At 35.3% G+C, this 23,019-nt stretch overlaps 1 protein-coding gene across 1 annotated transcript in view; it reads right to left on the bottom strand.

Annotated features, from left to right (window-relative positions):
- The window catches only part of KCNH8 (potassium voltage-gated channel subfamily H member 8), a 177,065-nt gene that overhangs the window by 27,840 nt on the left and 126,206 nt on the right, over positions 1-23,019 (bottom strand). The window contains exons 8-11 of the mRNA XM_054635368.2: positions 18,262-18,459; positions 13,407-13,606; positions 11,449-11,698; positions 6,805-7,019 (exon numbers count right to left, since the gene is read on the bottom strand). Of these exons, the coding sequence (XP_054491343.2) occupies positions 6,805-7,019; positions 11,449-11,698; positions 13,407-13,606; positions 18,262-18,459 (863 nt within the window). The remainder of the gene's footprint in view (positions 1-6,804; positions 7,020-11,448; positions 11,699-13,406; positions 13,607-18,261; positions 18,460-23,019) is intronic.

Here is a 23,019-nt window from a genome sequence, read left to right as displayed (position 1 = left end):
CTTCTTTTTTTTTTTTTTTTTTTTTTTTTTGTGAAGAGGAAGAGAGAGGGAAGAAGGAAAAAAATCCAGTTTGTCCCAGAAGTATAAATGAAAAATCTGAGTAGCTTGTAAGATGTGAGAGCCCTGAGTTATATTTGACAGCAACCCTAATTGGAGAGTAGTCCACTCACAGAGGCAGGTAAGAGACCTACTCCAATGAACATAACAGGAATCAAAGTTAATTATATGTTACCAGTTTTAAAATTTAGTTTTTGACAGTATGAGGAGCACCTTCATTCCTACACTATAATCACTGAGAAGTTGAGAAGTTTATAGACTCCACTTCATATCAAGAGGTGTAAAGGAAAAATTAATATATGGTGTCTTTTGGGCAGAAGCAGTGGCTGTTCAGCCATCAGTCACTTAGGGCTTCTACCAGAACAACTAGAGCAAAGGGAACCGTGTGCATGTGGAGGAAAGAGAAAGACAATAAACAGTTGGTTCACAGCTTAAAAAATATTTTAGTTATTTGTTGGGTTTTGCATTTTGAATAATCATACAGATAAAATACTAGACTTCCATTACTTTAGGTGATTTATTCAATTCTACATTCTATTTGTTGTAATAATTGCATAGAAACACAAAACCTGGCATTGATTGGTCTCTTATTCTGCAAGATTTATATTTACTGACAATAAACACCAGCAAGTTACACCTGCAATAATAATACATGATCCTCCACCAGACAAGCTACTGACAAAGATGGGTGCTTAATATGCTCTAATCATATTTAAAAATTAGAAGTTTTCCTCAAATTTATCCAGCCCTACTGTTAAAAAACGACTGATTGACTTTTTTAAGGTAAACCACTTCATTTTACATAGCTGCTGGGTGGTGCGAAAAAACCATCTCCTCTATTAAAAAGTTGTTTGGAATTATTTGGGAAATGTTCTGTGAAAATTACTTATTATTAAAAATATTTTGCAACTTGCGATTGTCCTACATGTGTGCAGGAAGACCTGGGATCTAGGCTGGAGTAGAGGAATAGTGATTAAGTATTGCAGTGCAGTAAGAGCTGATTTGGAAATTTATTTTTTCAATGCATGATTTTTATTATAAACACACAGGTAATGCCCAAGAAATAAGTTGGTTTGTTTTTTGTTTGTTTTGTTATTTTTTTTACTTTGGAAGTTAAACGCATCAGTAAGTGTGGCATTCAATTCACATTCTTTGAACAGAGAGACATAATTCTCTCTCAGGGGTTTTTCCTGGAGAAGCACAGAGACAAGAAGAGAAAAACAATTCTTATCTCTACTTGCTGCTCCTGTTGTTTTGCACATGTGGAATGTGTTAGGAAGATTGTTTACCTGAAGTTATTTGTCAGCTGGATTCTGCTCGGGATTATCTTTTTCCTTGGCCAATTGGAAAAAGCTGTGTCCTGACTGTTGGGAGACAGTCACGAGTTTTCTTTAGTATTCTTTGTAGTATAGTCATAGTATGGTATAATGTAATATAATATAGATTAATTAAGCAATTGTTCAGCCTTCTGAATCAATGGTGTCAGATGCCAATCATTCCCTGCGTTGGGGGCACCCTGCTTGTTGATAAATAAGTAATTATATGACTGTTTCTATCAGGTTTTCCTATCTCATAAAACTTGCCAAAGTTAAAAAAACTTAAAAAAAAATTTTTTTTCTTAATGTTTATAGAGTAGCAAATATGATAAGTTGTTTGCTTCTTTAAAGTGAAATACTATTTTCTATGCAGACAGTGCATTAAAAAAAAATCTGAAATTTCTCACTACTTTCAATGCTGATTCATAATAGATAATGAAATATATAACAGAAATTGTTATTGCTATATTGGAAAATAGCATTAAAAAATTCAGATTACCTATAGTAGAAATCTAGATCTAGAAAATGCATGACTAAAAAGGCAAGAATGAATTCCTGTCAAATATGTAATCTCCTAGCTGAAAACCAAACAGTGGCAAGGCAGGATTTAATCTCAATTTTGTGCTTGCATTCAAAATATTTTTTGCTATTCATTTTCTGACTTCAAGGGCAATGCCAACAGTTAGAACAAAGAAAGATAAAAGTCTTCAAATAAGCAGCTAAAATGACATGGAGAAGAATTACTCATATACTTTTAAAATACTTAAGGCTCAGCTGGAATGAACCAGAAACCTCATATTTTAGATTAGAATTTGTAGACATTTTTCTTCCCAAGCTGTGCCCTCTATTGTGAACTCCAGAGCTTAGAGCTGCTTTCACCTTTACAAACAATTGATTTGGTCAGTTGTCAGATTTTCCAATAGAAAATGAGGAGCATCTCTTGGAATTTCTTAGATATTGCTAATAATGACCTGAGCTTTATTATATTAAAAATTCCTCATTACTCAGTCATTAAAATTTAATAAATTCTAAACACCAGCCTATTCAAAGGACAAGAATTAATCCCTATTTGTAAGATAATGCATTCCAGAGGGAAGATGGGTGCAGATTCTTTGCTTTATTGCTTCTTGGTTGCTAGATTGCCTTTTAAAATGTATTTGTCTATTTATTTCTTTTATTATTAAGGAGCCTGGCTACAGTGCACTAAGACTCCATGTTCCCTACTGGAGAAGGAATCTACCACATTTTCATGAAACCTTGTCCTTATGTTTCATTTACACTGCGATGCACTGACACAATCAACCCTTCCTTGTGTTTCACAAATGGAGTGTTTTCATTTTAGAGAACAGCTTCCTCTTTGGGGAGAGGGGAAGGAAAAGCTTTTCTAGGAGCCAGAACGCTACTTTTAAGCCTACAAAAGGAAAAGTAGATTCTTTTTAGTTGCAAGGCCTATCTACAAACAGAGATTTTTAGCTCTTCAGGACTGTAACTTTTTGAAAATGACTCACATCAATACACCTTAGTGAGACAAAGATTGTGCCTGCATGTGCCTTGTCTTCTTCTGGGACTGAATTATAGCTTGATGGTATAGGTGTCAAGGAGGCTTCTTGTTCTTTTTATGAGTGTGACTCTAACGAGCCTTTTTTTTTTAATATGAAAAATGTTGTCTACACTGTAAATTCTTTTGCGTTTATATAAAAAATAATCAGAAACAATAAACTCTCCCGAAGCCTACAAAGATATTGTCCAAACATTGACTTATTCTGAGTTCTTCATAGAATATTCATAGGATAATTCAGAATTATGAACAGCTGCTGCTACTCTCTAAATGCATCAAATAACACATTTTCCAGGGCTGGTGGATAACAAAATAATTTCAAGTTTCTGCCATATTAATGTATGGGTATAGATGTACCCACATACCTTTTAAGAACTTTCTTCTGAGTGCTCAGTTTTATCAAATCAGATATGGGACACTCTCACTGCCTAATACATACGAAATCTGTAATTCATAGTGAAAAATTATACAGATAGGGTGAGGCATGTATCAAAATCTGTGTCACTCAGCTAACTATTTCCTTACTATGACAACATAGTCACAAACCTAAATAAATTGGTTGAAATGGTTGAATTGTTTTAATGTCAACACCAGCTACCAGAAAAATTAGTATTTTTTAACTGTCCCTAATATTTGAATACATTTAAAACCACAGTTATTGGTTTACTGATCAAAAGGGAGCAAGGAAAGCAAGGGACAGAATACACAAAATCAACAAAAAGTCTCTTCTCTTAGTTCATATCTTGCTGTGATGAAAATGTATAAAAAGATGGCAAAGTAGCACTGCCAGAGTGGCAGAACACACATTAATGGTTTTAATGATAAATCACTTAGCATTTGAATGGTTCCTCATGATAACTCTTAAACCAGGAATTACTATCTCTCTGATTTTACATCTGTTTCTCTACCTTTTTCTCATTAGAGCTTGAAATAGTTGTCTGCTCCTATACTCAAAATCTGGACTTTTCTCCCAAGATTGCTAAACGGCTATTTCAATCGGTCTCTAACCAGACAGCTACAGCTTCTACTTGTTCCTGGGAGAGCTGGTTGCATCTCCCCATTTTACTGGAAAGAAACACAACTGTAGAAGTCCTTGAGCCTTTTCCACAGTCGTACCTTACTCAGAGTTTAGTGCAGGTGAACCACATCTTTGTATTTCCTCTTAGACTTGCAAATGAACGAAGAAAACAAATTCAAAATATTTTCTTTTTGTGTTTGTGTAGGTAGAGAAGATATGTAACCTTCCAAATATCCGATTTTTATACTTCAAGAGAAGGACACTACAGATGACTTCTGACCCCTTTTTTTGTCCATGTTCTTCTACAGAGCAATGAAGGTGGAAAGGGGAGAGTGAACAACCAGGAAAAAATTCTTATTCATTCTCAGGTTTTTAATGCTGGCTTAAAGTATCAATAAATCTTCAACCTACAGTAGATATTGTGGACTTTGACTGAAAATGCAATAACATTTTAGGTCAAGACTTAATGACAGCTCACAAGTCATAGTGGGGAAATTCATGTTATTTCACCCTGCAGTTCACCTGACCCTAAATACTGCTGGTGATTCATTTTAAGTATTAAATTCACATTCAGCTACAGATTTACAGTCATTTAAAGCATCCAAGAAAAAGAGACTGAGAAACAGACTTATTCAAATGAGTAGATCTACTGTTTAACTATGGAAAAGTTCTCCAAACCCAAAAATCCCATAAAGAAATCACAGATACTCTCAAAAGTAAAATCTCCCTATATTAGGGAGAGGGAATTCAGATACAGTGGCCTAGATGACAAGCTCTCCCATAACACCATTCCTAAATCCTGTATTAAAACAAAACCAAAACAACAAAAAGAAGCAAGAAGCCATATTAACACGCCCACAAACTTACATCTGAAAACTTCTTACTTTTCTCTGAGAGTAACCATAAGATAATTCCAATTTTTTCTGTTTGCAAGGATATTCCAGCTGAAGCAAAGACAGGGTATGTTCCTGCTGAAGCAAAATGAGTGGTTGACCAGGAACTCATGCTACTGACATAGATATCTGTCCTCATTTTTTTTAACCCTGTTTTTGTGGTAGTACAATTTTTGGCTGCCTTATTTATACTGTTTATCCTTATTGGTAAGTAAAATGGTTGGAATAGAAATGAGATGTTCCATTGCAAGAGAAATAGTAGCTGAGGGGATAGTTAAGCAGAGGATGTAGGCAAAAGTGACAATCATAATCTGTCATGGATTCTGTTTGTCTGCTTGTGACACTGGATGCTATTCCATGTCAGGATATTTTTTCCTTTAATTTTAAGGTAACAGATCATACCATGAAAATATGGCATAGATTCAAATATGCTCTAAAAATTTTCTACTTTAAAGTAGAAAAGTTGCTTGGATGTGTCCCACATTACTTTAAATCCCTCATAGACCCTGAGCAAGACTCACCTTCAAGGCTGTGGTAGGCTTGCTCTCAGCAGAGAGTCTCTACATCACCCAGCTGACTTTAATTGGGAAGAGTTGTCCCTGAATTTATAAAACCTGAATGCAGCTGAGAGCGTGACCCCCAGATTTGTCACCATACAGAAAAGCATGAAGCAACACATTGAGGGGATCCATCAAGTTCCATGACAAAACTGTAGTGGGGAATGAAATAATCTTCAAACCCTATCTTTGCATGGAGTTTTACTCCTTTTCAGATCAAACATTCCTCCCTGAGGGAAAAGTATTAAACAAACTGATCGCCAGGCTCTCAGAACAGCTGTGTAGTCCCAGCTGCTGTTTTCAGCAGCAGGAAGTTTGGAGACATTTCAAGAGACAAACAAATGAGATACCCTGGTTATTTTCCTCTCCAGAAGTACACACTTATATATGGGCTCCTTTCTGCTGCAGTGGTTTAATAGAGTGTTGCTGTGGAAACACTGGCACCAAAGTGAACCTAATAGGAAGCTATGTAGAAAAATCAGAACATATATCAAACTCATTGGGGTTTTGCACTGAAAAGTGCTTTGGTGCACTCTTCCTTAGCAATATATTTGTCCCCTCTTTTGAGAGTGTCCTAGTGAAAATTCATGTTTTTCCAATGTTACTTCTCTCTGTGTTAGGAGAAGAACAAAACAGAACAAACACCTGAACTGTTAAACACCAAATTGAAAGTTTAGCTATAATTGTCTTTGAGCATTCATGTGATAAGGTCAGAAAAAGAGAGATGTCATAAAAGCTTTTCACTATTAAAATCCGAATATACATATTTTCTCTATAATCTTGAAAGTAATCATATAATCAGTGAAAGTACTTTGGTGAGTCTGTACTGAAGCCTTTCAGGAGTGCTTTATCTGGAATTTCTTCTTGTTTTGTATTTGCTTGGGGTTTTTGTTTGTTTTGCCTTTTTTTTTCCAAAATAAAATACTCGTTTAAGTGGAAAAAGCACATTTTAATTGGAGTGTATGAGAAACAACTGTTTTTCATTTTCAGTATGTGTGATGACATTCTTTACTAAAAGTGATAACCAATGATGTATGAAATGAGGGTTCATTAGGCTGGCACATGAGCTTCTAGAAAAGGTATGGCTAAAACCCTTTATTTGGACACATTGCTTACATAACTATGACTTATTTTTAGACATAAACAAAAAATATTAAAAAACCAAAGAACTTCATCTCATGGATGATGTTATGGAAAATGAGAAGCAGTGAGGTAGTCAGATATTTATGATCTGACCAACTGATAAAAAATTAATGTAGGTAATATCTGAATTATCAAACAAATGGAATCAGCGGTTCCTTTAACACAATTTACATATTATGTCTGTACGGTGGCAAAATTATAAGAAATTACTGAGGTATGTGAAACACCTGAAATAACTGCAGAGACCTTTAAAGATACTTACATCACTTTCATGGCCTTCTCTCAGATTGTAAGTGAGATCATGCTGGATGTCTTCAACAAACTTGTGAGCATACTCTGGGTACAGGTCGAGCACTTCAAAGAGACCTTTGAGTATAATACATTGGAGGTCACAGTATGTCAGAGCTTTAACATCTGCATTTGTTTTAATAACTTGATCCCTAATGGATAGGTTTGCTCCAATTAAATCTCCTTTACCTGAAAGAGAATACAAAAATAATTATCTTCAAAGCATAAATTCTTTACTTTTTTGAATCATAAAGCTGTTTAATATAATTGCTATACCTGAACCTGAAATCCCATTATTATTAATGCCTTGTTTAATTAATATTATGTTAAAGGATCATAGATTAATTTTTTTTCCTCTTTTTGCAGGTGCAAACTTATACACAATTAATTGGAGGTACAAAAACTAATTTCCAGACAGGCAACTGGCTGATTTAAGGGAGCAATAAATTAAATATATATAAAATGAAGATTTACACCAGTGACTAATAACAGGTGCAATTATTTTTCAAAAAAGATGTTGTCAGGTGTTTTTGTGAGTGTCTTAAAATGTGCAGGTGTTAAGGTAGCATTTTAACATTTCTGTCAAGAAGAAAAAATTGCTTAATAAAGAATTCTTGCACTTTTTTTTTTTTTTTCATTTATGGGCAAGAACTGCCTTAGAACACTGGCTGTATTCAAAACCTAAATTGACCATATGTTGAGAAGAACAAATATTTTATAGTTAAAAGCTTCCATAAATATCTGATCTGAGGTATAAATTCCAAAGTGCAGTCATTGAACCAGAGGTTTTCCCCAAAAGTTAAAGCAGATGGTCTTCGTTAAAGACTTGGACAGTGTGATGGTGTGCATTCTCAGCAAGTCATGGGCGGTACCAGGCTGAGGGAATTGGTTGATGATACTGAAGGACAAAGTTGCCATTTAGGTGGACCTCAATGAAAGATAAAATGGCTGCTAGGAATGAATCATGAAGTTCAACAAAACCAAATGCCAAGTCCTCTACCTGGGATGAAAACCCTCCCTAGAGCAGTATGGACTGGGAACTGACCAGCTGGGCAGCAGCTCTGCAGGAAAGCCCTGGGGGTCCTTGTGGACAAGCTGAACATGAGCCAACAATGCATCCTTGCAGCAAAGGAGTTCAAGGACCTCCTGTGCAGCATTAGCAAGAGTGGAGCCAGCAAGTCCCAGGAAATGACTATTTTCCTCTGTATTTGTCATGCCTCATCTGGAGCACTGTGTCCAGTTTTGGACTTCCCAGTAGAAGACATAATATTGACATATTAGAGTGAGTCAAAAAGAAGCTATGAAGAATCAGGGACTAAGGAATATAATTTATGAGAAAAGGCTGAAAAACCAGGCTATTGCTCCATCTTACAAAGAAAAGGCAAAGGAAGGATATTATTGCTGTCTTCAAGAGCCCAGCAGAAAACTGTAGAGAAAACAGTTAAACTTCTCTTCAGAGTGCACAGGGCAACAAGATGTACTGGGCACAGGGTATAATAAATTAAATTCTCATTATAGATCAGGAAATGAAAGTCAGGAAATGGTGGAATAGCCAGCCCAAAGAGGCTGTGGAATTGTGAGCATCCTTGGAGATGTTCAAAACTTGCCTGGACATAGTTGATACGACTGAGATAAATTTGCCCCGCTTTAAGCAGGTTTAAGCTGGGTAGCTTCTGAATATCTGAAGATCCTTTCAATCTTACATTATTCTGTGATGAATAAATAATAATTTAAGACTGTCACATTGGAAAATCCACCCACCATGTGATTCCAACTGTGTATTACACAGGAAATGGTCAGCTTGCAAAGTTAAACTAACCAGCTAACCATCCTTGAACTTTCTTAAATAGGACAGTTTCACACTATAATATATCATTTTTAGTACCTTAAAATATTTTTTTTTCTTATTTATGTGGAGCTTGAACAACTTTCTCAATGGTACATGTCATAAACTTAAGGTCCCTACCTTGAGGGACCTTATGATAGGAATATACATACATTAATGTACTTTGGTGTCTCTTAGAAATCTCAGTTAGTATAAATGAGAACTAGAATGAGATTAGGTCAGTCTGGGAAAGAGAAATTTGATAGGTAACGATACTATCTGTCTTTGCTCAACACAACATGTATTGCTACATAATAAAATACAGCAGAAAGCAAAGCAGTTATACACTTTTACATTTTACTGTAAATATCAACAATTCTTTAGATTTCTTCCATTCTATTAAGCAAAGGGCTGTCAGTGTTAATTTATTGCTTGTTGTTTGGATATTTTGTATTGCTGGACAAGGGAAAGAATTTTTCAAATATACCAAAACTGATCCTTAAACATCTTAATTAGAAACTTTTTAGATATATGAACAGTATTAGTATCCATACTTCTTAAACATTTTGAAAAAATGTTAAATTTTTATTGGATTGTAGTTAAAATTTTGAAGTAATTTCAGGCTTAAAGATACTAAAATTGGTCTGCTAGTGCTAATATATGTTTATTTTTCAAAAGAAAATCATGCAGCAAAGGCTGTAGGTAGTAACCTGAAGTTTCATGTAGAATTAAGGAAGTGATTAACTGATTCTACCTTGAATGTCAACATTTGTTACATAACAGAATAATTTCAGCTATTCTTAGTAGCTCTTTTCTTTTTCTTTAATTGGATAATAAGCTTATATATACATGTTTCTCACAGACACATCTGTTTTTCGACAAATCAGGGACATGTAGTCAAAGTTATAAATGTTCTCATTATGGATAGTTTTCAAATACCTTATGCCCAATATTTTCCACAAATCAAAGATATATGCTCAAACAGTACATAACTCATATTAAAACATATTTTACCATAAAATATATCCTAACCATCATTATTAGAGATAAAATAATAGTCTCTAGAGGAGGCAAAGATGTATTTAATGAGAGCATTTCACTGAGTTGTTGCTGCACTGCTTGTTAGTGAGAATGGTTCAGTAAACAAAATCTAATCCACTAGAATTAGAATCAGGACAGAATTCTAAAATATTCTGGGGACTGCAAGTAACTCAGCATTGTTAGGGAAAAAAAACTGCTCTCTTGAATTTACATGACATCAGCAACACAATTACCCATAGGGACCTACATGTTTGATGCATTCACCTTCTGCTGGTGTTAATTAGGTTTAAATGGTGAAGCTCCCATTCACTGTAACAAAACATTATTTTTCTGTTATGTTTATGTTTTTTGCATTATGATTTCATTAACTTCTCTCAGAAATCCTCTAATCTCTTTCTTGTTGTTTTGATTGTCACCATTACACAATGATGCTTTAATTAACACTTTCAGAAGTGCCTGAAGATAGAATCATTAAAGAAATATCAGAGTTCCAATGGAACTACCTCTTGAACTCTTGCTGACTTTTAGCTTTTTTATTTTAAGTCATATTTTATAACTCTGATCTATGTGATCCAATGAAATCAAGAGATTCTTAAACTTCCTAAAAACAAACAAGAGATGGAGTGATGTGGTCTGTCAATCTAACGGAATCAAGGAGTTCTGAAACAAATAGGACCTGTATCACATTTATATATTCTAAAAAAGACCAATGAAATTCATTTTAGTAAAATTAAGGAAATTCAATTACAGAAGACCAGAAGCTTCCATTATCAATGGTCTAGCGTAATCCCACAAAACAGGAAGGAAAGCAAAAATGGAAATGTTCTTTTTAACTCTGTTTTATAAGAATATTAAAAGTTATTAGAAAGAAGACATTTAAGTCTAAACAGATATTAAAATCATAATAAAATAATTTTATTCTTTTAGAGTGAAATTTTATACTTTATTTTGCCAAAGAACTTCATAAACATTAACTGAGACAGGTCTAATCATTCTTTAGCTGAAGATAAAGAGAATTTCTTAAGTAGGACTTAGATTGAGGCAAATCACAGAAATTATAGGTAGAGATGCTTAAACCTCAATGAGTAAAAACACTCATCTTGCAAACAGCAACTAAAAATTTATTAGAGTAGAATTAGAGTAGAATTTCTGGCCTTTCTCAGTTCCAATATACTCAGATAACTGCATACAGCATCAGTTAGCATAAAGTAGCTTGGGGGAGCAGAGCCAACAATGCTTGTTTTTCACCACATGGCTTTTCTGCAAGGGGTGTTCATAAACAAGTGCCAAAGAATGAAAAAGTAGGCTCTTATTTCTTTCTTTGACTTGGGAGCATTAGTGGGAGCATTGCCTGGACACTAATTTTCATGAAAGATTTAGGCACTGATAATCAATGTTCTTTGAGCTGTCAATACCACCACCAAATACAGCAGAAAGCAGCAAGCTGTGTCAAAAGCTTGCAAGTACCTGTTTACATGAAAATAAGAGAGAATAAGTAAAAGGAAATCAGAAGTGAAATACTGCACAGCTAAAATCTGGCAATGGAAGGCTCTTTAGGTCAAAATATAAGGAAGTTCAAACTAAAAACAAAAGAAAAGATAGGAGTGTACATAGTATAGGTATTGCAGATTAAAACTAAACAAATTCTTTCTCATCAGACAATTAGGACACACTTAGCCACCAGTTAGTAGTGAAGGTTCTCCTGCACTGGGGGACAATTCTTCCTCTTTGAATCTATGATTGTGAACGTACCAAGGATTGCCAGCACTGTGCTGTCCTTCAGGACTTCCATGGAACCTGAGCACACAAAGTAGATCGCTTGCAGGGCATCTCCCTGCCGTAGGAGGTATTCCCCAGGAGCACAGAAGGAGGTTTTGATGTGCAGAGAAAGAGACCTGAGGCAACCACGACTGGCACACTCGAAAAGGGAAAGCTGCAAAATCTCCTTGTTCAAGTGCATGGTGATGTCTGAACGCAGCTCGTCTGGGAAGTCTTTTAAAAGCTGCCCAAAAGAAGAAAAAACAAAGATGAAAAAGAGAAAATTTGTAAAATTATTTGTTTCCGGTTTTGCAGAAGTGGCCTGATTAAGTGGTGTGGCACTGTCATACTGTCACAAATACTTCTCTCCAATTTTTCTTATCCCCTTGATGAGATGTGCTATTTTAAGAAATTTTAACATGATAAATTCCAGGAAAAACATGATTAAAAAAAAAAATCCCCAAAAGCCTCACCAAAAAACCCCCAAAAAAACTCAGGAAAAAAGGTCAGCAATACTGTTTGTACAAATTCTCTCTAATGCACTATTTAAGTTCATCCAAGTTCTTCTCTCTGATAGAACACAGTAGGCTGCTCAGGTACACCATTGTACACAGTGACATATGCAATGAAAACAGAGAATTCTATAAAATTCATCAATATGCAATATTCCTTCTTCTATAGTAAAACTGCTGCAACAGGAATAACTAATAAAAACCCCTGCCTTAAATGTGTTTTTTTTTCCTGTTGTTATTTTTATTTTTTAGTAATGTAAATGGACACTGAAGGAGGGGTGGGAAAGGAATGGAGACAAGTTGCACATTCAATGGAAGAACCTATGGAAACTAAAAGACCATGAGGTCTCACTTTTTCCTTCCAAGCTGCAAATCCACAAATACAGAGGCTTTTTGTAGTTTGAGGGGATGTGGCATCTGAACAGTGCAATCAGTCAATGCTTGACCAGGTGGGCTCAGACAAGGTGCTTTATCCATAGGAGGGAAATAATGAAAAGACTGATGGTCTCTCCAGGAGCTGTGGCTGTAGTACAGCAGTCACTCACTTTCAGTGTGACTAAGGTACAGAAAGTACAAAAGCTGAAGATCATTAACCACATCTAGGAAAGCTTTGACATCTAAGTAATTTTTGTACCTTTGTAAATCTTACTAAGCTCCTTCTGTTGCTAAGATGCTGTTGAAAATCCCATTCTTTGTGCTGTGCACAGCACAAAAAGAATTTATCAGGAAAAGAATGTTCCAAACCCCAAATCTTTCTGCTTATTTCCACATTATCTTTAGAGACCACTGAGTTTTATAACACAGATAACAAGAAACCTAAAGGGAGTGCTCCATTCAAATAACACTCCAGCAGAGAGAAGCCATTATTTCTCCTGCAGTACAGTAACACATAACCTGGATAAGTAATTTAAAACAAGCAAGCACAGACACCACCAGAAATCTGTCTTTTGATTTCACTCTCAAGGTACACTGTGCAATATTTAAAAAGGTAGTGATATAAATAATATAAAAAATCAGCCTAAATAATTTGTTTACAGTATTGGAATAAATAAGATGAAGGAGGAAGGAAAGGGCATCCAAGTCCTTCCTTTAAAAAGGACCTAAAATCCCCATGTAGATATTTTGTTTACTGAAAGACAGAAATGCTCATTATAGCATTTCTGCTGGCATCATGTAAAAGGTTTCTGATGAATGCCTCTTCAGCATCTGAGAATCACAGAGGACTGAATTTTTCTACATGATTTGATGTTTTAAACCTGTTTTTTCAATTGTGTATCCTCTTCCTGGGATAATCGAGGTTTATTTTTAGGCATGGTTTTCTTTGCTATGTAACTTCACACAAAACACAGCATTACAAAAGAAAAATTACCCCCATCCTTGCCTCATAGTCATACTTCACAGTCAGAACAATTAAATACAAATACCCCCTAATTTGGTTACCTCATTGGAATCAATTCCATTATTGACAGACCACGTGGTTTGGAAATATTCAAGCATCCTTTGCTTTAGCTGCTGTGGCAGGTGATGGACCCGTATAAAGTCCTTCAAATCCTTGGTTCTTGTGTGATAAAGGGACCACCTGGAGTACATCCTCTGAATTATGGCAGTCACATTGCCAAACACCAAGGCATGCATCAGAGCTAGGAAGCATAGAAATGACATGAAATGTGGAGTGATTTGTTGATCAATAAAACTTAACAAAGAACGTAAACAGCATCTTCACAGAGTGAAAATTTCCTGATTAAGAGATATAGTAAAGCTTTTGAATATAAAACTCCTTGAATAATGGTATATTAATACTGTGATATTAATATGATTATTCATTTCTGGTGTTTGAGACACAACAAGTCACTGTCATGGGACAGGGTAGAACAACTTATTCTATCTAGTCAGGGTACCTAACAAAAGAATTAAATCAAATTAAGTCCATAGTCTAAGAGAAAAGGAAAACAGAGCACAGAATCATAGAATCATAAAATGGTTTACGTTGGAAAGCACTTTAAAGATCATTTAGTTCCAATCATCCTGCCATGGGCAGGGATGCCTTTCACAAGACCAGGTTACTCAAAGCCTCATCCAACCCAGCCTTGGACACAGCCAGGGATGGGGCATCCACAACTTCCCTGCGCAGCATCTTCCTGAGCCTCACCACCCTCATAGTAAAGAATTTCTCCCAATATCTAATCTAAACCTACTCTCGGTTTGAACCGTTCCCACTTGTGCTGTCACTACAGGCCTTTGCAAAAAGCACAAGAAGGAACACAAGTAGGTAGGTATGCTCAGAAAATAATGAAATACTAGTAATCAGTATGGAAACTAGACTCAAATGGTCAGTTGGAAACTACACAGAATGTAATCGATTTCAGAGAACACAATCACTAATGGAGACCATGTGTAGAGGAATGAGGTTGTAAATAACATTTAAGAATGTATCGTATTCTGGGTGCAATATTTTAAAAAGTCAGAAAACAACCCCATTGTAAAGCAGAAATTCAGGCTAAAAGAAACATTCAAAGAGACAACCTGATTTTCTTGTGCTGTTTGACAGGGTCAGTTGTGGTTAAAATCGTACTGACATCCTGGAATTTGTCTGCAATTAGTGATTGGCTTGGGAATAAAAAGACCAGAAAAAAAAAATTGAAGAAATATTTACAAATATAGGTCATCTGAGTTTGTCTGTGCAGAAATGGGTTTGCTGATTTTTGTTGGAAAAACCATGGCAAAATTGTCTGTCATGTGATATTGATCTGATGTATAGAACATACACATCTACAAATTGTTGATTAAAAAAATTACTAAAAATCTTGATTATTTCTCTAAAGAGACATCTGTCTTTATGGTTCTTGAAAGAAAGCAGACAGACTTCTCAGAATGACAAAGGAATTGTTTCATAAATGAGACAAACAAGTGTTGACCTTGTATATCACTTTACAGAAGTTCAATGTGAGTGAGAAGAGACAAGGGAGAACAGGAAGAGGAAAGGATGCACTTTTAAATAGTAGAAATAGAAAATTCTGTAGTTTGGAGTGTTAGAAAACTTTTACAGGCTGAGAAAAATGCAAAGGAGTTAGTAACAGTATCTGTGTCCTTATTGTAAAGGGAGTGCAGAAAATAGATGAAGAAATGCAGTGTAGAAATAGCAGGGAAAAAAAAGGATTATGGATGTAGTAAGAATAGTAAGCCTAACTGGAAATTTATTTCTAAAAATAGCTATTTCAACCAGGTGTTGCTCATGATGGTGCAGTGAATTGCTAAGTCATTAATGTCAGAAGCTAGAGCAACAGAATGTGAGGGACTGGTATAATATTAGATACAGGATATTGTATTAGAAATATGACAGCTAGGTCTGAAACAATTCAGCCAGACACAGATAAACAGGTTAAAGAAATAGTGTAACCTCTTTAAGGATGCAATAATCAATTTAAAAAGGGGGTGGGATAAAGCATTAGGTGGTGTATGAATGCAAATCTAAGACTCACATGTGATGTAAGTCCCTAAAAAGACTCCCAGGTTAGGAGCTGGACAGTGGAGAGATCTCAGTGATGTTATTATAGGCACAAATATCATCTAGAATTTTATTATTGTGGTAGAATCTGTCTTTGCCTATATACATTGGAAGGCAACTGCTTCTTATAATGACAAGCTATTCTTGCCTGTGACAGGTATTAGAATTCCTTATCAAATAATCATACACTTACCCTACTTTCTGTAACAAAACCTATTACACCTCTGTCTAAACCCAAGTAGGACAAGTTCAAAACTTCTAGGAACTATATTTCAAGCAGTGGCCTTTATTTTAATAGGTACTTTAAATCACAGTTTGCTTAGGGAACAGAGGAACACCTCTGATCCCATAGAGGACTGGAGCTACTAGAATGGGCCTCCAATCTCTTAAATACAAAAATACACATTATTTGCTGAAAGAACGTGGAGAGTATAAGACAGAATATGGTATGATCACCTGCTGGAGGGCAGATCTGATCAATAATTTAGATGCTGGGTGTCCTAGGAATTCTGGCTACATTTTAATAAGTAAACTTTCTTTCCAACTTCAAGAAGACTTACTATATTGAAGAAGATCTTTTATCTTCAGAATATGACTTGTTAAAAATTTAAATTTCAAATTTATGCAAAATAAAAATTTATGTGAAGAGGCCAGCAAATATGAAAAAGGTATTCTTTATGCAATTTATTTGTTAAGTTTACACTTTTTTTTTTCTGTCTTCAACTTTTTCAAGGTTTAAGTAAATTTAGTTCATTTTTTTTCAGTTTTTAGTGTCATGAATTAAAGAGATACAGCAAAAACTACTGATAAACTAACTCACCTTATCCATTACACCTGAAATTTCATTAACTAATGGCTTGGTCAAAAAGTCTGAAAACTGACATAAATTTTTCTTAGAACATCACTTTCCATTAAGGAATTTTAAAATTAAATATCAGCCAAAAATATACACTAAAATAGGTTTTAAGAAATGATAAAGCATAATGTCCCTAAGCATACAGATTAGCACCTTAGTCCTAACAGAGTTTTCTAAGGCATGCTCACCAATCTTCACAATATCATTCTACCTATTTCATCTTTCCTTGAGTTTCCTCAAAAGTATCTAAAACATAATTCCTCAAGAAAATAGCTGCAGATCAGCCTGCTCTGCTTTTTTTACCTGGAAATATCTTGTTCACTGGACCCTTGCAGATATAAATCCATTTTCCCACCTGCTTGCCTTTAAGTAACTTCACCTTTCAGTCATCAGTTCCCTCTTATTCCACTCACCTAACTAGTTCTTCCCAATTTATTAAATATACAAGCATATTACCAGAAATAAATGTGAAATTTTGTTATAACTGGGCTAAATAAATGTATAGGATACTTCTATATTCTACTCTATTGTATTTATGAAAGCTCTGCCATATTAAAGTGAATTAAATATTCATCACTGCCTTATACAGAAGATCTCTTGATTTCTTGATAGAAATGAAAACTCCTTCCTTCATTACAACACATTTTATGTAATGAAAGCCCCAAAGAACAGAGACCAAAGTGTATTTTAAAACTATAATTATATGCAACCACCAAAAGAAATTCATAAACTGCTCGTAGTTTTTTGACATTGTGAAAACCAAAATTATTTCATTCTTGGATGATTCATTATATTATTGCCTCTCATTTTCAGGACTAAGGAAAAGGAAAACAATTAATTGAAAAATTCTTTTACCACTTAATGCTGCAGATATATAGCTTACAGGTTATTTGTTGTGTTCTCTGACTTTCAAGTGTCAAATTTCCAATTTCTTGTTGCCAGAAGAATTTATTGTGCAAAGCTGACACCCAGGGCTTTACTGACTAGCCCTGGAGAAACACCTACTAGTATTTCCAGAACAGCTAAGCCAGCAGAAAGAAAAAGGGAGGACAGAGTACTCTAGCAGTGACTTGCTTTTACCCTTCATCACCAGTGTGACATCTTTGAGTTGTATAATGTACACATCATGAAATAGCACATCAGATTTTTTGTGGGAGGAAGATGAATGTATAGACAAAGTTTCTGGTACTTTCTCTAAAGGACTTGGCTTACAAATCTCTGCTTATTGCACCCAGGTGCCTCAGCAGAAGGAAAGGGACCATGAATGAGCACGTGGCTTACTCCAACATGTAGAACCAGGTAATCAGCATAAATAAAAATGTTACAAAGAGCTCCAAATACGACAAAAAAAATTGCATTCTGGTTCAATTCTGAATCAAATATTTATCAATGATAATTGAACAGCAGTTTTAAATTTTTTTTATGCTAAGGCTCACCAAACAGTTTTCTGGCTCTGTCCTGTCTCTCCTTCTGGTCTGGTCCTTCAGATGAGGATACACACCAGCTCACAGACAGTGTCCTGTGGGCTGCACACCTCCCCTCATCACCATTCCCAGGGCTGCTGTGGGGATGGAGCTGCAGCTGGTGTGCACACCATACCTGGCTGTCTGGAAAAGTGTCTGCCACAAGTGACTGGAATCCTCAACACGTGGCTGGGCAACTTCCTCTGTTAATAATGTGAACTTGCATTTCAATGGGCAACATCATCTTTCATCACCATAAGTGAACAAAAAGTTTGAAATATATCTGACTGAGAGAGTTTATCTAGTGTAAACCAAAGTTGTTTCCTTCTTTTGCCATTTTAAATTAATTTTATTAAGCTTTCCACTGTGTTTGTTTGTAGTTTCTTTAAAGGAACTTAGCAAAATTTCAGCTGTCATTTGACTTTTTCCAACTCCTTGAAAAGGTTTTAAATGGCATTTAATTGTACCTACCCCCAATCAGCATTGTGCAAATGGAGAAGATCTTTTCAGCATCAGTATTGGCTGAAACATTTCCAAAGCCAACACTGGTGAGGCTGCTGAGAGTGAAATACAGGGCAGCTATATAGGCACTTCTGATTGATGGGCCTCCAAGTGTATTATTCTCATAATAGGGAGATTCAATTCGTTTTCCTAGCTCATGAAGCCAACCTGCAAAACAAAGCACAAAAAGAGTTACTTTTTTAGTAATACTGACACCACCATGAAAACTTTACATTTTACTAAAAAAACAGTTCTAGAAACCCCCACAAATCTACTTAAAAAACATTATATTCTTCACTCCAAGAATAAAAAGACCATTAAACTGTGGGAATTTATGCAGCACATTAAGTATTGTGTCTCTGGGATATTTATTTTTATGTGCAATTTTTTTGATAAGAATTGTATTTCTGCATTGAAATCAAGTGGTTTTGAATTGCATATTACAGGTCTAATTATATAATTTATAAAATCCATTAAGTCACTAAAAAAAAAAACATCTTCACCTAATAACACTGCAGCAACGATGCAACATCATTTGATTCTTTCCATTAATTAATGCTTGGAAAGCTTTTTGACATTCTAAGACTAAATCATTATAATAGTAATTACATATTCAGAGCTTTTCACATGTTTCTTTTTACAGTAGAAAAGATTCAAAGAACTAAACATAACTTACAAACCAGAATTAATTTTCAAAACATGCTTCAGTAAGTATTTTCTAAATTGTTCATTAAATCTTTCCTTTCATTTTGATAAACGGGTCTATGTGTGCCAGAGAAAGCAGAATTAGCTACTGCCTCCGATATTTGAAAAAAACCCAACAAAACAACCCCAAAGCAAAAATGCAGGAAAAAATATCCAGCTGGAAAACACAACCTGAATGAATTGCATAAACACAATGCTTCGCAAAAATCAAGACTGGGGAAAAAAGAAGGACAGAAATCTATTTGTGTGCCCAGTTTTGCCTGTTAAACAGCTTGCTTGGGAGATTGGGAATCTTCCTTGGGTATACAGGAAGAACTGCCAAAACAAAATAATCCTGACAGAGTTTTATCTTTAGAAAAGTTCTTTGGGGGTCCCCCTTTGTTAGATGGGACCTGACAGACTGAATCACCTCCTAAATATTATTCTCTCTCCACTTCAGTCAGCATCCGTTAATTCAGTCAGAATCCACGGATTCATCCATTCAATGAATCCAAATATGAACTGGGGGAAATCTCTTTGATCAGAATGTCTGTAAAAGCAGGGGGTAGATTTAGAGTATCTGTCCCCAGCACTTCCAATTAAGTAGGGAAAAAAGCCTGTAGGAATTTAGCACCTAGAGAAGACAATGAAAGCTATCTGCATTGTCATACAATGGCAGTACTGAGTAGGATGTTTAACCTTGCCGACAGACAGGAAAACATATGAAAATCTCCTTGATTTTGCCTGGATAGATGGTATTGATCAAGTGGGCCTATTTTATATTTATGGCTCCCAAATATTTAAAATGAAAATAGAGCAAAATGGGAAAAAGAAAAAAAGAAGCCCAGATGAGTCAATACCTGTCCTCTGTGCACCACTTTTTTTCTGAGATTACACTACATTTCCCCAACAGTAGCATGGTCCTTTGTATGGCAGATTGAATTCCTATATTTCTATAGTAGGGAATGTAACCACAAACATTAAGGAGCACAGAATAAAAACCTAAGAAAATCTCTGGCAGAGAGAGGACAAAGTTAAAAAAGTCTATCTAAGCCTAACGTAAAGTAATACAATCATAAAGTCCAAGATCAGCTCAAGTTTGTTTCAGTTGCAAAACCGAAACAAATAAGTTATTTTAAAGAACTGTAACTGATATGCCTCTTAGGAGAAAATCTCCTGCCTCAGAGTGTTCTAAAATCCACTGATTCTCAGCCTGTGTATTTCCATTTTGCTCACTTTTCATGCATTTCCAGGAACATCCAGGAAAGGTGGATGACTGCATTCTTTAACTGAGAGATATATGTGAATTGGTTTCTCCTTTACGACTCACTTTATGTTCAAGGTTATCCAACCCTATTGAAACATTACTGCTCCTAAAGGATTCATACTATAGTAAAAGTGAGGTACAAAGATATGTATCTATATTGTGTCAATCAGTAGAAGTCTATAATATTTCTACAAAAATTCTACTACCAAAATGCCAATATAATAATTTTACAATTTCTAGCAAACACTTCTGGCCAAGGTACCAGTATTTGAGATGAGCTTAGTATCCAGTGTCTAGTTCTGTGGTATAACTGAAGGTCAGACAAATCATCCCCTTAGTAGGTTATATGGTTATCACTGAGCTAAAACAGCAGTAGTTAGCAATGATTATCATTTCTTAATGATTGCTAAAATAATGCCCACAATGTAAAGAAAAGCTATAAAGTAAATGTATTTAGAGATTTAGACTTGGAATAGAAAATGTATTTCTGAGAGGGAAAACGGCAAAAATATATTTCTCTGACTTGTAGATAAGACCATGTTTACAGCTCCTCATTTCTATTTTGGCTGGCAGAGATTATCCTAATCAGGAACTTCTGAAAAAATTAGATAAAGTGGTGTTCCAGACAAAGTATATAAAATGCTGCAATACCTTCCAGATCAACTGTACTTCTATATTTGTTGATAGCACTGCATTTTATTTTTTTTTTTTCAGTTTCAGGGTAGAGGCAAGATACAGTTGGGTGTAAATACTTTCATCAGCCAATGGAAATAGTCATGAGGTAGCACCACTGACTAATGCATTTTCCTCTTCAGTTCCTGTAGGTAACAGCTCTCAGCAGATTCTCTGGCAAGCTTGAGTAATTAATTTCTGCCCTCAGGGAAGAAGAGAAAAATAAATATACCTTGTAGTCAGAGGGAGCTTCCTAGAATCTAGCATTATGAATCGTGTCTAGTTCAGAATTAGCATTGTCTAGGCACAGCTCTCTGACTTTGAAAACATTTTAAAGCACCAATTAGCATAATTAAGAGGAAGGCTTTTCAAAGGGAAAAAGAGCACTTAAGTAATCAGGTCCCATTGGAAAAGTCAATAGGAATTGGATATCCAGCTCCATTAGGCTACTTTGAAAATTGCTGTAAGAATCTGTATTGAGTTTCATTTACTTATATCTGGGAAGTGCTCAAGTATCAGCAGAAGCCTAAAAAAAGCTTTTAAACCTCCATAGATGACATACTTTTTAACTGGATGTAAATCACATTATTTCATTTACTAGACATCCAGAAAATCAGTCCTTCTCCTGGCTTGGTGCGTTCTCTGCCTTGGCTATGTACAATACTCCCTATAATTTGGAGCTTCATTCTATACTACTACTTAGATTTTCCTTTTATGCCAGACACTTAACATACCAAAATACTGTCTGGTACTCCAAAAACTTAGAAATTAGTTGCATTTTCTAATGCATTAATTAACTACAGCACTACTACCCCAGGTCTCTGGTTTATTCTGCACTACAGTGTCAAGAAGAGTAAAAATGGATAAGGAGTGCCTCTGAGAGCATCCCTGAATGTCTGAAAGCAATAGCAGTGATGATGCTGAAAGAGAAAAGTATGAGACAAAGACCTAGCTTCTCTCAGCTATGATTCCACATCAAATTTAGGGATTTCAAGTATTCCTATGGGAAATATGAAGGTAGAAAAGCCTATCTGCTCTCACATAGCCACTTTTTTTGATGTCTAAACAGTATTTCAACCTCATTCAGGGCCAGACAATACCTGTCCCTTTCATGTTAGTGAGGGGAGACGGTAAGCAATTCCAATAGTAGAAAAAGACAAAAGGTAGTGAGAAATGCTGGAATTAACTAAAGGACACTGAGGATTGTATTTAGTGAGGATTATATTTAAGGAGTATGTCTGAGGCTGTTTTGTTTTTCTGACTCAACTGAAAAGAAATATTAATAGAAAAATGTCCTGAACTGTAGCATATGCAGCCTTTTGATATGAACAGATTTTAAGTTTCAATACAGAAGTCACTATCCTATGACTACTAATGTGTGTTGCAGTGAAGAGTTTAGTGCCATTAAAGAGAAGATAAAAACTGTACAAGAGAAATTAGATCCTTCATCACTGGAATGCATTTTTAAATGAAAATTACCGTGCAGCCTGAGAGCTGTGCTGGTTCCTACTGCAGTAGTCCCTGATCACTGCTGATAGCTCCTAATTTCAGATCTAGAGCTGTAGGTTTGCACAGCAAAGCACACCACCCTTTCATCACTTAACAGCAAATAAACATCTGCAAATAAACATCTCATATTTCCATTTTAAATGGGGAAAAATGGTCCAAGTTTCTGTTGATCTCAATGAACCAAGATTCTTGGTTGTATCCATCTCTATATTTCCTTGTGTTAACCCCCACACAAATATATAATAAACCTTAAGGCAGAACAGTTGTGAAGAGAGACCAAGTAGGTGAATTTCCTTCTTTTTAGGTAAAAGCACTTGGGATTACAGTTTCTGTGATTTTAGATGTCCAAATCACTTCCCTCAACTGTCTGTGTGGCTTCTTCAGAATGAATCATAGCTAAAGGTCATTTGAAGAGGGAGGCCAGAGATAATATTGTATTTCAGATGAGATCTTTTAGAACAGCATAATGAATATATTTTACCATATCAAACCCTAATTATCATTCATTAGACATTAAAACAGTAGCTTCATTTTTAAGATTGCTTCCAAAGAATTTTGCACAATTACTCTCTAGATGTTGCTGACTGATATAATAC

The sequence above is a fragment of the Agelaius phoeniceus genome, chromosome 1 (assembly GCF_051311805.1).
Source record: "Agelaius phoeniceus isolate bAgePho1 chromosome 1, bAgePho1.hap1, whole genome shotgun sequence".
In the NCBI taxonomy this organism is placed as follows: domain Eukaryota; kingdom Metazoa; phylum Chordata; class Aves; order Passeriformes; family Icteridae; genus Agelaius; species Agelaius phoeniceus.
Note: the sequence above shows the minus strand (reverse complement) of the source record. Positions and strands in the feature narration are given on the sequence as shown.